This window comes from Cololabis saira, chromosome 21 (genome assembly GCF_033807715.1).
Source record: "Cololabis saira isolate AMF1-May2022 chromosome 21, fColSai1.1, whole genome shotgun sequence".
Classification (NCBI taxonomy): domain Eukaryota; kingdom Metazoa; phylum Chordata; class Actinopteri; order Beloniformes; family Belonidae; genus Cololabis; species Cololabis saira.
This window is the reverse complement of record NC_084607.1, coordinates 7,887,866-7,903,380: the sequence shown is the minus strand read 5'-3', so window position 1 is coordinate 7,903,380 and position 15,515 is coordinate 7,887,866. Positions and strand designations below refer to the sequence as shown.

The 15,515-nt window shown below is 39.2% G+C and overlaps 1 protein-coding gene across 1 annotated transcript; it reads right to left on the bottom strand.

Annotated features, from left to right (window-relative positions):
* Positions 1 to 1,117: 1,117 nt before the first annotated feature.
* On the bottom strand, positions 1,118 to 13,859 carry LOC133421722 (zinc finger protein OZF-like). Its single transcript, XM_061711459.1, has 7 exons — positions 13,489 to 13,859; positions 12,346 to 12,420; positions 12,055 to 12,180; positions 10,198 to 10,296; positions 9,312 to 9,491; positions 8,729 to 8,878; positions 1,118 to 3,726 (listed from the first exon to the last, which is right to left on the bottom strand). Exons 5-7 carry the CDS (start codon positions 9,343 to 9,345, stop codon positions 2,528 to 2,530), a joined length of 1,383 nt encoding a protein of 460 aa, XP_061567443.1. The 5' UTR covers positions 9,346 to 9,491; positions 10,198 to 10,296; positions 12,055 to 12,180; positions 12,346 to 12,420; positions 13,489 to 13,859; the 3' UTR covers positions 1,118 to 2,527.
* Positions 13,860 to 15,515: the final 1,656 nt, after the last annotated feature.

Below are 15,515 nucleotides of genomic sequence, written 5' to 3'. Positions count from 1 at the left end.
TACAGTGAAATATAGCCAGAAAAATGAAATATATAGGCAAAGTATACACTCCCAGATAAAAAGAATACAATATAAACACCATATAAGTATATAAAAGAAATCTACTTTGTTGGAATTATATTAAAATAATATCAAGGGTAGTAAAAGAAACCTTATATGGTGTTTATAATGTGTAATTTTATCTTGTGAGTGTATAAATATATAAATTTCTCTAATTTTTTATATAGCTATACATTACTTGCTTTTACTATCTGTGTAATTACGGTGACTTCAACAACAAAAAAAATCAAACTTGTGATCAACAAAGTATGTCGATTGATTTATAGGTCAGTAATTATCAGGAAGACATAATGTTTTTGTATCTTTATTCTCACACTCTGCAGGACTACATCAGATCTGGAAAACTTCCAGAATCACATACTAATGTATGCAGGGAAGCGGTACTCCTACACTCCAGCAGTGTATCACACGCGGACTCTGCTCGCTGCAATTGACTATAACTGTCACAATGGCCGCCTCCCGGCACGAAACAAGGATGGACACAAGATGTAAGTTTATACATATCTGCAGAGCAATTCCCTATTGTAATCTTAGAGCAGTTTCTTGATAGTTGTAAAACAAGAGTATTCTGAAATTGGTGCTTCCTTATAGTTACAGACGGTACTACAATAAGAAGTCAAAATCCTGGAGTGTCTACACACTAAGGAGAAGAAGGATTACTTCTACATTCCAGACCTGCAGAGAGCCATTCTTAGGAAGAGGCTGCAAAGTGGAGGTGGCCTTCCCAGGAGACAGACACTTAGGCCAGATGACCCCCGGCGCTTAGGGCTCCTGGCTCCAGTATCGCCCCCCCCCAACACTCGAGCTAGTTAGGACACATGTGACACGTGGTGAGACTGTTCCCCAAAGTGAACACTGAGGATCATGTGTGTTTGTACATGGATAAACAGTTGTTAATTACTGCTACTGTGATAGATTACTTATTGTTCATAATAATGTATGGGATAACTGCTGTCACTATGCAAATAAGAAACTTCAAGAATTGTTCTATTTTCTGAAAGTGTGTAAATAAAAGTATGTCTTGTTTTGCACAAATGTCTTTATTTTGAACACACACAAACACAGGAAAAAATGGAAATTAAAAAAAAAAAAAACAATATCAAAATATTTTCAGTAATCCTCATAAAGGTTCCATCCTATAGAAGACGGCGAACCCTGAAACCAGTGTACTGTCCCATTGGGTTTGGAAAGCTGTCTCTGATTTTCCAAACACAGCAGCTTGGTATTACCACTCTGTTGCCCACACCCAGGCGCCCATGCTGCCAGAGCACAAACTGGCGATATGCTGCGTGTCGGTAAGCAGATTCCTGATAAAACGAGACAGAATTGTTATGATACAAATGTAAATGTAGAGTTCTATGTTCAATAAGAATCAAAATTAGAATGTTTTCACATTCGTCTTGGGTTTTGGTAATTCTAAAATTACTGACAATATCAACACCAGACACAGAATAATAAGTGATCATAAAATTGTGTAATTGGCAATGAGGGAGCTTTATAAAATAATAATACAATTGAATAGAATTACAGCACTAGAGAAAAGAATGCAATGCAAAGAAAATGTATAGAACATTTCTACTATTTATCCTGAGAACTGTAAAATTGTGCAGGGCTGATCTGCATTCAGCATCTGCATTCAGTTATTCACAGGTTATAAAGTATTTTTTTTATTTTGTCAGTAAGTATGTTGGACTACTAATTTATGACGAAGTCCCTCTAAAAAACGTGACAGGAAAAATGTGCAGTAGAACAAAAACAAAGCGTTTGTAATTTGGGGCGCATTATCTGGCTGAAACAGCACAGGGGGGCGGGGGTGAGGTGCAGAGCGCTGAAACAACTTAATAAAACCAAGTTGAACTTAGTGATTTTCAACATCGTCATATTATATTGTTTAACCAAAAATAGATGCATTACCTCTTCACTATCCATCCTGCAAACGACCGCTGAAAACAGAAAAGTAGTTTTGAAAGTCCAGCCCGTCTTCTCTCATCAAAACAAATGCACGCGACGGGGACGGGGGTTTTCCGGCAGTACGCGCTGGTGCTCATGGGAAATGGAGTGTTCTTTCTGGTAAAGCACTACCGATTTTTGGCCAAAGGAGTCGCCAAACTCAGAAAAGCTGAAAGTTCCGTTGTGCTGCTTTAAAGAAACTTCAGCACATATTAACAGCTCTTTATTTGCATCGTGGAGACGGCAAGTTACCAACAGCAACAAATAATACGATTATAAAAAGGAGCAGGGAATCAAACAACCTCAATGCAGAACTTAAAAAAAGTACACAACCATATCGTTCTCTTTGCGTCAAGTTGATGGAGAAGCATAAATCTGGGTTGAACCTGCAACCCTTGTGGGGAGGGGATTAGGCTCATCAGCCACAGCAGGTGGTGGTTGGACTTCTTCGTCTCTTCTTCTGTGGGTCAGACAGGAGTGGACAGCTGCCCCCGGAGGACAACATGAGCTTTATTTGTCATGAGTCACCAGACTTCTCCTCCGGGTGATTTTTCATGTGATTCCTCAAACTATATCTGCGAGTAAAACTTTTGTTGCACATCTTGCAAGAAAAATTCTCGACCGTGTGCGTGGTCATGTGGCGTTTAAGAACTGATGATTTACGAAAGGTTTTGCCGCAGGTGTTGCACAGGTACGGCCTTTCGCCAGTGTGGGTCCTCGTATGACACGCCAGGTTGGAACGGTGCCTGTATCTTTTCCCACATGTTTTGCAAACGTAGGGCTTCTCACCCGTGTGCGTGGTTATGTGACATTTAAGGTCTGATAATTTAGCAAAGGTTTTGCCGCAGGTGTTGCACAGGTACGGCTTTTCCTCGGTGTGGGTCCTTGAGTGAATCAGCAGGGCAGAACGTTGCCTGTAACCTTTTCCACATTTTGTGCAGACAAAGGGCTCCTCGCCTGTGTGCATGGTTATGTGTTGGTTAAGAACTGATAACTCAGAAAAGGTTTCGCCGCAGATGTTGCACAGGTACGGCTTTTCGCCGGTGTGGATCCTCGAGTGAACCAGCAGGCCGGAACGGTGCCTGTAACGTTCTCCACATGTTGTGCAGACGTAGGGCTTCTCGCCCGTGTGGATCAATTCATGCGCCTTGAGTGTTGATGATTGTCTAAACGATTTTCCGCAGGTGTTGCACAGGTACGGCCTTTCGCCAGTGTGGATCCTCATGTGATCCACTAAATGAAGATTTCTTCTGAACTCTTTCCCGCAAGAGCTGCAAGACAGTGCCATCTTCCCTGTCTGGGTGCTGGTCAGCTCTGATTTACAGTTTCCGTCTGACGGGACAGCAGTGTCTTCGTGGTCACCGTGTCGTCTCATTGGCTCCAGATCTGCAGTTTTACTGGAGTCTGAGTGTAAACTTTCAGTTCCTTCCTCATCTTTGTTTTGAGCTTCAGGAGAAGTGTGCAACAGCAGCTGGTCACAGTTTGTTCCTGGTTCACCATTTTCAACTTTCACATCAGCAACATTGACCAATGAGACATCCACCTCTACGTCCTCCTGCTTCATCTCCTGAACGCTGGAGTCTTCCTCCAGTTTTATAGTCTGTGGATTCTCTGATTCCTCCTGGTCTGGGCTGCAGCTCCTCTCCAGGTTATCGAGGTGCTGTTCACTGAAAACCCTGTCCTCCTCCACCTTACAAACATTTTCTTGTGGGAGGTCTGGAATTACAAAAAGGGACAAAAAGATAGGATTTTAATAGGGATGTCCTGATCCGATCACGTGATGAGCAATCTGACCCGAACACGTTGTTTCAGACTCGATCAGGTATCGGATATATATTTTATTCTCATTATTTTGATCAGTGCATCAAACAGACTATAAGAAAATTGTTAAACAACTGGTATCAGCAAGCCATGTAATTTTGCACAACAACACTGCTAATATGAAGAAAGCTCTGGGTGAGGTGGGGGTGTGGAGTGTGGGCTGTGTCACGTAAAGTGAGTTTAATCAAGTTTATTTTTTTGTGGTGATCTGCGCATGCGCACAGCAGTGTCACAGCAGAGGTGAATAAATAAAAGCTACAACGGTGATTGAAAACCTAACGAAGCTGGGGTCTGTGTTGTCTTTCTCATCTGAGCGTTCAGAAAAACGCCACGGGCTTTCGTCGTGCATTCTTGCCGACTCTGCGTGGACGCGGGCAGCGTGATAGACACCCTGGTGACCGCGAGGAAGATTGTAGGTCACTTCTGTTGTGCCACAAAGGGGGCGCTGGTTCAGTTATTAAAGAGTTATGAATAATTGTTTTTCGATAATTATTAATAATTAATAAAGTAGATTACTTATCAAAACGGGGCACCACCCGACTTATCAGGAACATAACTATAAGCAAAATCAGTCTCAAAGTAGCTGTTATTCCATACGTGCCAGCTGTTGCAGAGGTGCCGTGACAGAATAACAGTGAAGGACGGAGTCCGAGCACAGACCTTTGCAACCAGCAGCTGTGACAAATATGTATAAAATAAACACAAACAACTTCTCTCATTCAAATTAATAAGAATTTATTTACAAAAGTGTTAAAAGATAATGAAACTACTCTGGGTGCATGAGATACGCCTCTTGATTTTATGTTCTAAATCTGTTCATAAGTTTTATTAATTTTTATACGTAAAAAACGTTTTAGCTCAATAGCTTCCAGGTCATGCAGGGGCATCAATCCAGTCAAAGCTAAGGTATGGCAAGGTTACGAGTCACAGAACTTAACTACAGTATACTATCAATCAACATGCCCGGCTAGGGCTGTGCGATTAATCGATTTTAAATCTAAATCGGATTTATTAATCAAGACAATGTTAAAAAAAGGAAAATCGGAAAATCGATTTTCCTTTTTCGCAGCTGGCTGCATTACAGACAGAGCTCGTCTAGTCATCTTTGTTTGGTCAAGAAAATTGTAAATGTTGTCAAATTGTCAATTTTGTTTGTTTTCTTTAAAAATAAAGATAAAATATTTGAAACAATTTATTCCATTGTCTTTTGTAGTTTTACCAAAAACGAAAAATCGAAATCTAAAATCGGGGTTTCAGAGAAAAAAAAAATCGGGATTTTATTTTTGTCCAAAATCGCCCAGCCCTATGCCCGGCAAATACTCATCAGACGTCTGCTATGTAGCTTATCTGCGTGGTCAAGTAAAAAAATAAATAAAGAAAGAAAGTTTGAACTTTTTCAAATGCAGTCTCGCTCACATCCTGCTAACTATGAACACTACACTTTGATTACGCAATACACATCCATTTTCAGCACCATGGACAGCAAGCGGCAGAGTTAGAGAGCAGAAATCTCGTATCTCGCATCTGACAAACGCAATTTAACTCATTCTGTTCACTTCATTCACTATGTCGGTGCAACAATATCACGTGGACATACCAGTTTAACTTAAAACAGTTAAAGTCCAAATGCAAAAAAGGAGAGGGAGGGAGCAGAAGAGAGAGAGTAAAAAAAGTCAAATATTTCCCTTAAACAGATTTATATGAGGGTAGGGTGATTTGATATCTTACCTTAAGATGAACTTGCATAATTAATCCATCAGTGGCTAACAGCCTCGTTAATATCGTCTGCTGCTGGGGCAACATTGAACCCATCACTTGCCTTCTTTCTTTTTTTGAAAAAAAATTGCGTGGTTGCCTGCTTCCTTTTCATTTTTGTAAGTTAGTAACACTGCAAAGCCTAGTAAAAACGAGATTGACCTAGCGACCACTGTCGTCAGGGACGCTGGCCTGGGACATATCACATTTCAAGATATGAGGCGGGGGGTATAAGTGTTGGGAAAGATAACACCAAGTGAAATCAATAATGTTGTTCTGATTTGCATTTGTAGTTATTTTATATGTATTAAATAATAGAATAACCAATACAAACATACTTTGGCTAAGGAAGCCTTGTTTAATACATATCAGATCAAATGGTCACAGGACATATTGTATAAACCAAAATTAAGAATATTTAGTATGATAAAAAGTTGTTATAGCTGTGAAAAGTATGTTTGTGCCCCGTTCTCTAAAAGAAAACGATCATTGTGTGCCCAAATCCGTTGTGGAATCTTGCCTCTGCACCTTGAGACAGGACGTTATCGGGGGGTCCCAGAAGAAGAGCGGATTTGTCCTTACTGTGACATTAATGACATTGAAAATGAGTTCCTTTTTTTTATTTTATTGTCCTCTGTATCATGAGCTGCGTCAAAAATTATTTGATAGATGCGATGCTGAGAGACTCAAATGGATTTTTGATCATAAAGTATTTGCACTTGCTGACTATTTGGAGAAAGTGTGGGATAGGCGAAGAAAAGTAACATATATGTAAAAATATCCATTCTGGTTTTTGATTTACTTATTTTGTTTTTCCGGTGTACATTGTGCAGCTCCCAATTAAGTGCGTGTGATATTGTGTATTTGATGATTTTCTGTTTCTGGTGTCTTATAATCCTGTAAGGGATGGGTCTTCGGACATGACACAAAAATAAAATTCATTCATTCATTAATTCATTCATTCATATAGACACTGAGTAATTCCATAAATTTATTTAAAAAACAAACATTTACATTTTCCCCTGAAGCCGAGGTGTGGCGGCTGCCACACCTTGGCATACCCAATTAACGGGGTAGGGGGGCGCAACCCCCCTTTAAAATGCTCGGCCCCTCCTAAACTTTCCCTCTTTGTTCTGTGATGTCTTTGGGGAAAGGGAACAGAAATAAAGTTTTACAATTGATCGGCTTGAGTCCAGTCACCTAAAATACACAACGCAGAAGTTAACCGCCACCGGTTACATGTATGTAATATATGCATCCTGTCAGCCCCCAGGGGCCCCTGACCAAATTGGGGCCCTAAGCAGAACTAAACATGCACGCGTGTCTTTTACAGATCCACGTCTGCATTTTCTGGATGCAAAGTCATCAATGAGGTCACCGTATGACAACTGCTGTGCCATTTATGAGTTGATGCTTATGATAGCCAAGCCACTTCAGCGTTCTGGTGCCATTGATGAGCGGAAGTATGTCTTGATGAGCTTGAGTTTTGAAAAGCTTCGCTCGGCAGAGGCAACTGTAACAGGGAGAGTTATTGCTATGAGGAGGGAAATCCAGAGATTTGGAGATTTAATATTTGCTATCTATTATTATTATTAATATTTGTATTATTATTATTGTTGTTGTATTATTATTATGTACAGACTACAGTCCTAAGAAAACATAATTCAGGATCAAACAGACTAATATGTCAAACTTTACATTCAAGTTTAGTTCCCTCTGTCAACAAATGCATCAGCTACACACTCATTTCAATCAGTATTTTTCTGTAATGTCTTCTCAAAAGCTGACTGTTGTGAATTAAATTCACCAACAGATAGCGACATTATCTCCTTAAAAATAGTCGGAAACGTCTTAACAACATAAATTGATATAAAACCTTAGTCAATATATTACAGGACTGTCGCAGAAAACTAGAATATTGTGATAAAGTTCTTTATTTTCTGTAATGCAATTTAAAAAAAATGTCATACATTGTGGATTCATAACAAATCAACTGAAATATTGCAAGCCTTTTATTATTTTAATATTGCTGATTATGGTTTACAGTTTAAGATTAAGATTCCCAGAATATTCAAATTTTTTTAGATAAGATATTTTAGTTTTCTTAAGCTGTAAGCCAGGATCAGCAATATTAAAATAATAAAAGGCTTGCAATATTTCAGTTGATTTGTAATGAATCCAGAATGTATGACATTTTTCTTTTTGTAATTGCATTACAGAAAATCACAATATTCAAATTTTCTGAGACAGTCCTGTATGTATCGGCTAAACTCTATAGCTTATATACGAACAGTAACTGGTCATTTTACCACTCCTTTTCAACAGAGAGGAATGCATAGGGCGTTAACAAGGAATTCAATAAATGTTAATAAGAGCTGCAGGAAAAAAATAAATTCTCCAGTAGAGACAGAGATTCATATCTAAGGAGTGGCAGTTTCGGTGTTCGTGCCACAAAGTTTTATTTCAACGACATTCGCACCTTCAAGTGTCCTCTTCTTCACCTTCTGGTTTCCTCGTGTTTTACCTTTTTTCCTTTGTCCTGCTTTTGGCTGCAGGCGCAGCGCTCTGATTGGTCAGATGTCAGTGCTGCCAATCATTCACATCACAGGTCTTTCCTGTTCTTCTCACTCCTCCGCTTCAAGGCATATGCGTTCAAATGCGTGCAAATGCGTCCCCTCGCGAAAAATGTGGCCCTCCTTGGAAGATGAGGCCCGTTTAGGGAGGGGCGGCACTTTTAGCCCCTCGGCAACTTTAGATATATTGGTTATATATCCTTCATTTTATTACGAAAACAGGAGGACTGAACACGCTTCAACCCTCTTCTGTGTCCGTATGTTTCCTATAAAGTCCGAAATACGTGTGCATTCGAAATGTTGGAGCTGCTTGCTCACAGTCGGCCTGAACCTAAGCGAATGATTGTTTTAGAAGTTTAACTTTAGCGAATGTCTGTCGAATATCCAACTTAAAACCAACTTCACTGTTTCCGTGTTTCCTAATCCACATCAGCAGCTGGTTGAGCTGGGGAGCGTCCCATTTAGTTAGTTTGCTTCATCACCACGGCTTTTAAATAAACTCTAAATAAAGGGATCCTGTAGGAGTCATACTCATGTGTTCATTCATTCAACTTTACAGAGTTACATACCGATTCTATCCATCTCTACGTCCTCCTGCTTCATCTCCTGATCGCTGACCTCCAGTTTTATAGTCTGTGGATTCCCTGGTTCCTCCTCGAGGTGCTGGTCACTGAAAACCCCGTCCTCCTCCACCTTACAAACATATTCTCCTGGGAGGTCTGGAATTACAAAAAGGGGCAAAAATAAGTGTTGATTGTTTGGTTGTATTTGTGAGGTTTAAAGTTTGTCCTGAACCTTCGATCTTCCCCTTCATCTAACTACAAGTACTGCAGTCTGCATATGAACTGAACATCCTCCAACGATGCTCATCATCATGTTTTTTGCCAGTGTCATCTCATATCTTACATGGAAATCTGCATCTTTTCTACAAAAGTGTAAAGCATGAAATAACAATGAATCGACCATGAAAGGCAGCACCAAGTAAACAGAACAGTTTGGGATGTTTCCTAATCCACATCAGCAGCTGGTTGAGCTGGGGAGCATCCCATTTAGTTAGTTTGCTTCATCACCACGGCTTTTAACTCCAAATAAAGGGATCCTGTAGGAGTCATACTCATGTGTTCATTCATTCAACTTTACAGAGTTACGTACCGATTCTATCCATCTCTACGTCCTCCTGCTTCATCTCCTGATCGCTGACCTCCAGTTTTATAATCTGTGGATTCCCTGGTTCCTCCTGGTCCGGGCTGCAGCTCCTCTCCAGGTTATCGAGGTGCTGGTCACTGAAAACCCCGTCCTCCTCCACCTTACAAACATATTCTCCTGGGAGGTCTGAAATTACAAAAAGAGGAAAAAATAAGTGTTGATTGTTTGGTTGTATTTGTGAGGTTTAAAGTTTGTCCTGAACCTGCGGTCTTCTCCTTCATCCAACTACAAGTACTGCATATGAACTCCTATATGAACATCCTCCAACGATGCTCATCATCGTGTTTTTTGCCAGTGTCATCTCATATCTTACATGGAAATCTGCATCTTTTCTACAAAAGTGTAAAGCATGAAATAACAATGAATCGACCATGAAAACCATTATAACAGTAATTCCCCCTTTTCTTTTTTTTTACAATCTTCACTACAAAGTACTGCTTATTACCTGCATGTCATTCAATGTTATACGAGTTAAAAAAGGTCTCCAATGTAAACAAGTGTAATGCTTTCTTGGAATAATGCCTTTTAGTTGACTTTGTATCAGCGAATCTGTACTGTCATGAAACTGTACCTGATCCTATGCAATTCTTCTAATAAATTCTTCAATCAATCAATCAATCAATCAATCAATCAATCAAAAGCAACACCAAGTAAACAGAACAGTTCGGGATGTTTCCTAATCCACATCAGCAGCTGGTTGAGCTGAGGAGCATCCCATTTAGTTCGTTTGCTTCATCACCACGGCTTTTAACTCCAAATAAACTCTAAATAAAGGGATCCTGTACGAGTCATATTCATGTGTTCATTCATTCATCTTTACAGAGTTACGTACCGATTCTGTTTAGTCTGATTTCAGGTTTCAGGACGAGGTCCAACAGTCTGCGCTGACGGTCCAGCTCTTCTTCATACTCCAAGATGGTTTTTTCAAACACTGAGAATATTTCTACAGTTAGTCGCTGACCGATAAACTTTCTCAGGTGATTAACCTTAGACATTGTTGAAGAGGAAAAAGAAAGTAAACAACAGAACCGTCCTCCTCAAAGGAATCACTGCTCAGGTGTTTCGTTCGCTCAAAACGTCTGCTGTTCAGCCGGGTGTTACAACCTGGAATTCCGGTAGAGCTCACGGTTTTACAGGTAATAACTCCTCCTCCTGCTCCTCCTCCTCCTCCTCCTTTTTTTTATTGAACACAATTTTTTAAAAAAGAAAAATACACTTCATACAAAACTGCTAGTAGAGGAAATATAATAATAGAGAACATCTTGGAGGTTTCATGAACAAGAGACATATAAACAAAAATAAGATAGACAACTAAAGTTAATGCAAAGGAACAGTAAGGCATTTTAAAGCAAATAGCATCGACATTTCAGAAAGAGACTTAAAATAAAAGATATTTTGATATATCGGTTAATTTTTTTTTTTTTGCAGAGTTATTTGACTTAATATTTTTTAAAGAAACAAAAAAACATTTGAAATCATTTATAAAAAAAATGGAAAGAGGGCTTCATTTTTCTCCACTTACAACAATGGTATTTAGCCAGTAAGAGAATGACATTAACCAAGAAGGACACTGTCAGTAGTATCTATATAAAAAACAATGTTAACGATTTCTAAATTTGGAATGTCATTCATTTTTGAAGATAGACAATTTTTTTTTTTTTTTTTACCTTGTCTGCACACATATTAATGATTGATACCATGACGGTAGAAACCAAAGGTATATGTATGTGCATTATTACTATATTTAATATATATACATATATATACGCATACATATGCATACACTAGGGCTGCACGATTCTGGACAAAATGAGAATCACGACGACATCCACTGCCAATCCAGGAAGCAGGAACACACGGAGACACACGTCAAGCACTGGAAATCTGCAACAAAAAACCACAAACAAAACACGAAACCGGCACGGAGCCGACCAAAACACGAACAGCAATCGACCCAAATCTTGAGATCTGATCTGATCGCAGTCTGAGCTAAGGTACCGCTACCTAACCCCAAAAACTGTGTGTGTATGCGTGTATGTATATGATCATGCGTGTGTGTGTGTGTGTGTGTGTGTGTGTGTGTAATGAACCAAACAAAGCTCCACCTGAAGTGTATGTAGGTGTTATGATGTTTGTAGTTGCTGTAGGTTTGTGATCGTTTCCTGAGGTTCTTCGGCCTTTGTACAAATATTTCTGTGCAGTCTATGATGCATGTCGCTTTTGGATAGTTTTCACTAAAACACTGATGTCTTATTCTTTTCAGAGTATCTCTAGGCAGCCAAGCAATTACTTTTTCTCTCATAAACTTTGCAAGTACTGGTCTCCACATTGTGAAGATCTCACAGGCTGTGCTCCTGCTTATCCCAAACCGTTTACCCAAGTCTGTAAACATCAAACCAAGACGAAGCCTCATTAAAACTAATAATAGTTGTTCATGGACTGGCAACTTCATAATTTTTGGCTGTGGGAGAAAAGCAATGATGGTGTACAAAAGTTGCCAAAAACTGTCAATACCTAGGCCAGTGAAAAACTTTGAGCTTCTGTCATCCAGATCATAAGCTGACACTGAAGGTGCAGGATCAGTTTGTGTAGCACTGTCTTTTGTTGTCTTGAAGGAACAATAGTTATGATCTGTAGTATCTGGACACTGAATGCCAACATCACATTTCTGCAGAGGTTGAGGGTTTACCAAATTGGTGACATTAATTTCAGCTCCAGAATCCATTCCTTCATGTTCGTCATGTGATGTGTCGTCTGTTACGGGCCCATGACGTCTTCTCTTTGGGGGTGGTCTTCCAGATGACAGCGCTGCTTTCTGAGGAAGCACATGGAAACAGAAAAAATCTTTGAAAAACAGTAAAATACAAAAACCAACATATTGGAGAGCAAATCAATTTGAATCTCTTCTTAAATTTTATATTGTGGAGGCAATTAATAGAACTGTTAGTTATTCAGAGAAAAATGTACACAAAAAACTTACACCATATCCCATATGCAATGAAGGGTATGGGTGTTCCTTCGTTGGTCTGCCATCAGGGAAGTGTATTCCACACACCTTGAGAGTGGGAGAGAATGATGAGGAGTGGCCACATATAGTTATTATGTAAAATATTGGTCACGAGTCACGACATTACTGCAGTGACCAAAATATCAAAAAACATAATTAAAATACTCTTTTTAAATAAATAATTTCAGCATCAGTTATCATCATTTTCATATCAATCATTTTAAATGTAATTCATTTCATTATTGATCAGATAGGAACAAAAAAAACAACAACACTAAACCCAACTATTAGAAAAACGTCAGACCAGATATCAGATAATCAGCTGATAATCACTGGACTTACAGTCGACAGCATGTTGACACATGTAACTATAATTTACTTTTACTTGTGCTTTACTTTACTACTTAGTAAGTATTAGTAAAGTAAAAAAAATAAAAATACAAAAGGTGTAATAGTGAAATGTCAATGTGACTCAATGAGATTGTCATTTAAGTAAAAGTACACAGGGCTTAGCCACAAATTACTCAAACCTAAAGTATTTTTATGCAACAATTGTGATTATTGTGATTATTGATGCATGAATGATTATTGGTGTGTTACACGTATTCGTTACTGTGGCTGGTAAATGTAAAGCAGTTTTTTTACAAGTATTTATTCCAATGTAGTTTATTTCGGGCAAGCACCCAAGACACTGTACGGTGAGTGATGCTGCATCCCGTTCTACTCTGAACATGAGAGCAACTTCAGACAAGGAAAAGTGCAATGTAGTCGTCCAAGCCTGACTGCACTAACATAAACACGCCTGACATGAACGCAGTAACGTTATGGCGACTTACTTAGAGAACGATTACTCTTAACTTTTAATCATGTTTTACACTATTACATCAGTATTTTGTGAAACACGTAGTTTTTACACTTTGTCATTCTCACTTTCATTCACTTTTCAGGCATCAGTATGTTCCATGCACTGTGACAAACCTGGACTGAAAGTCGTGAACACAGGCTCGGAAACTGATTTCTGAGTTGCACAGGATTAGCGTTGTTAGCATTAGCGTTACATGGCTAGCGAGTACCGGTTAAAGTTAGCTGTGACAATGACAATTTGTAAATACTTACCGTACTGTTTTTATTGGGGACAAAGTCCTTCCTGTGGATGTTTTTTATCCACATCTGGCGAACACCTTGGTCCTCGGCACGCCCAGGAAATCTGTGCAATCCGTAGGGTCTGGCACAAGCACAGTCTTCGTTCTGTAATGGACTGTGTGTTTTGCATACATTCTTTTTCCAAATTTGTAGTTTACCACTACTGTTTGAACAGCCAAGAACGGCACAAGTCCTCCCCGAATTCCGAGACATTTTGAACTTCGAGCACTCCACTTTTGGGGAACGTTTTATTCTAAAGCGCTGAATTACAAATAGAGCCTAGCAGGGAGCCGCCACCGCAGTAATGGCGGCCGCTCGACTTCCGGTTCGACTTCCGGTTTTTGCTGGATATAATAGGGGGAGAAAAGAAAGAAAAAAATAATAATAATAATTACATAAGCAAATAAATAAATAAATAAAATAAGGTAGTCACATCTATATGCTATTGTCTAGCCCTGTCTCTTTAAGAAAGACAAAGAGTGCCCTGTAATAATCCCTCATTTTCTCACTGCTCCCTAACAACTCTTCTAAACTCCATTCCCTTCCCAACTCGTACATCCTGTCTCGTAAAGCCTTCATTTCAACCTCATACTTGCCACATTTAAGAATCACATGCTCTACACTCTCTATGACATCAAACTCCTCACATTTATCAGACACAGCCTTTGACATTAAATAATAGTTCCTACTCGCAGTTACAGTAAGTATTTAATTTACCAACGACAATAATTAGAACAAAATGCATATAACATTTTTTTCATCACTAGTTTACTACTACTTCTGTCATTTAGCAGACGCTTTTATCCAAAGCGACTTACATCTGAGAAAACAACACAAGCAAGAAGGTTTAGATGACACAATGAGAGCTGACACAATTTATATGATAAAAAAATGTTTAATTAATGTACAATACAATACACAATACAACTTTATTTATAAAGCACTTTAAAAACACCAACATGGTCCAAAGTGCTGGACAGGCAAATAAAAGACAACACACCATAAGGCACATCCAATAAAAAGGATAAAATAGAAGATAAAAGAATAAAATACTAAAAAGGATAAAATAAGCACAACTGTCTTGCTAGGTGTTAAAAGCCAAGGAGAAAATGTGGGTTTTAAGAAGAGATTTAAAAACAGACAGAGAGGAGGCCTGTTTTATTTGCTGAGGCAGGTTGTTCCAAAGTTTTGGAGCTGCAACAGCGAAGGCGCGGTCCCCTCTGAGCTTTCTATTAGTTTTAGGCTCTCTCAGGAGCAGCTGATCAGCTGACCTGAGAGAGCGACTGGGGGAATAAGGGTGTAGGAGCTCAGAGAGGTACGGCGGGGCAAGACCATTCAAGGATTTAAAAGCAAATAAAAGAATTTTAAAATGAATCCGGGACTGTATGGGCAGCCAGTGGAGGGAAGCTAAAATGGGGGAAATGTGCTCAAATTTGCGAGTGCCAGTTAAAAGGCGTGCTGCAGCATTTTGGACCATCTGGAGACGGGAGATGGAAGAAGCACTAACCCCCACATAGAGGGCGTTGCAGTAGTCCAGTCTAGTGGTGACAAAGGCATGTATTACTGTTTCAAGCTGCCGTCTTGAAAGAATTGGCTTTATTTGTGTAGATTATTATTTGTCATAAAATATTTATGTTGTTTTTATTTGTCTTTTTTTGCAATGGGCCTCAAAATAATGTATGGTAAGTCTTTGAGATGGATTTAATATTGACGTGCACATGCAGGAGTCAGGACTCATGAGTCACCGTTTGGCATTAAAAGAAAAAAGTAAGTTAAGTCAGAGGGAAGGTAAACTTCCGATGGTACGACCAGAGGGAACACAGGAAAGGAAATGAGGATCAATTAACATGATTTTGGTGTGAAATATATAGATATATATAGGCACATTTAAAGCTGCAGTTACCAACATTTAACCACTAGAGCGCATAAAGATCCCAAACACAGAAAGACGGTTCATTCATCTGTTGGACTAGCTGTGAGACGGCTGCACTACCAGCTCA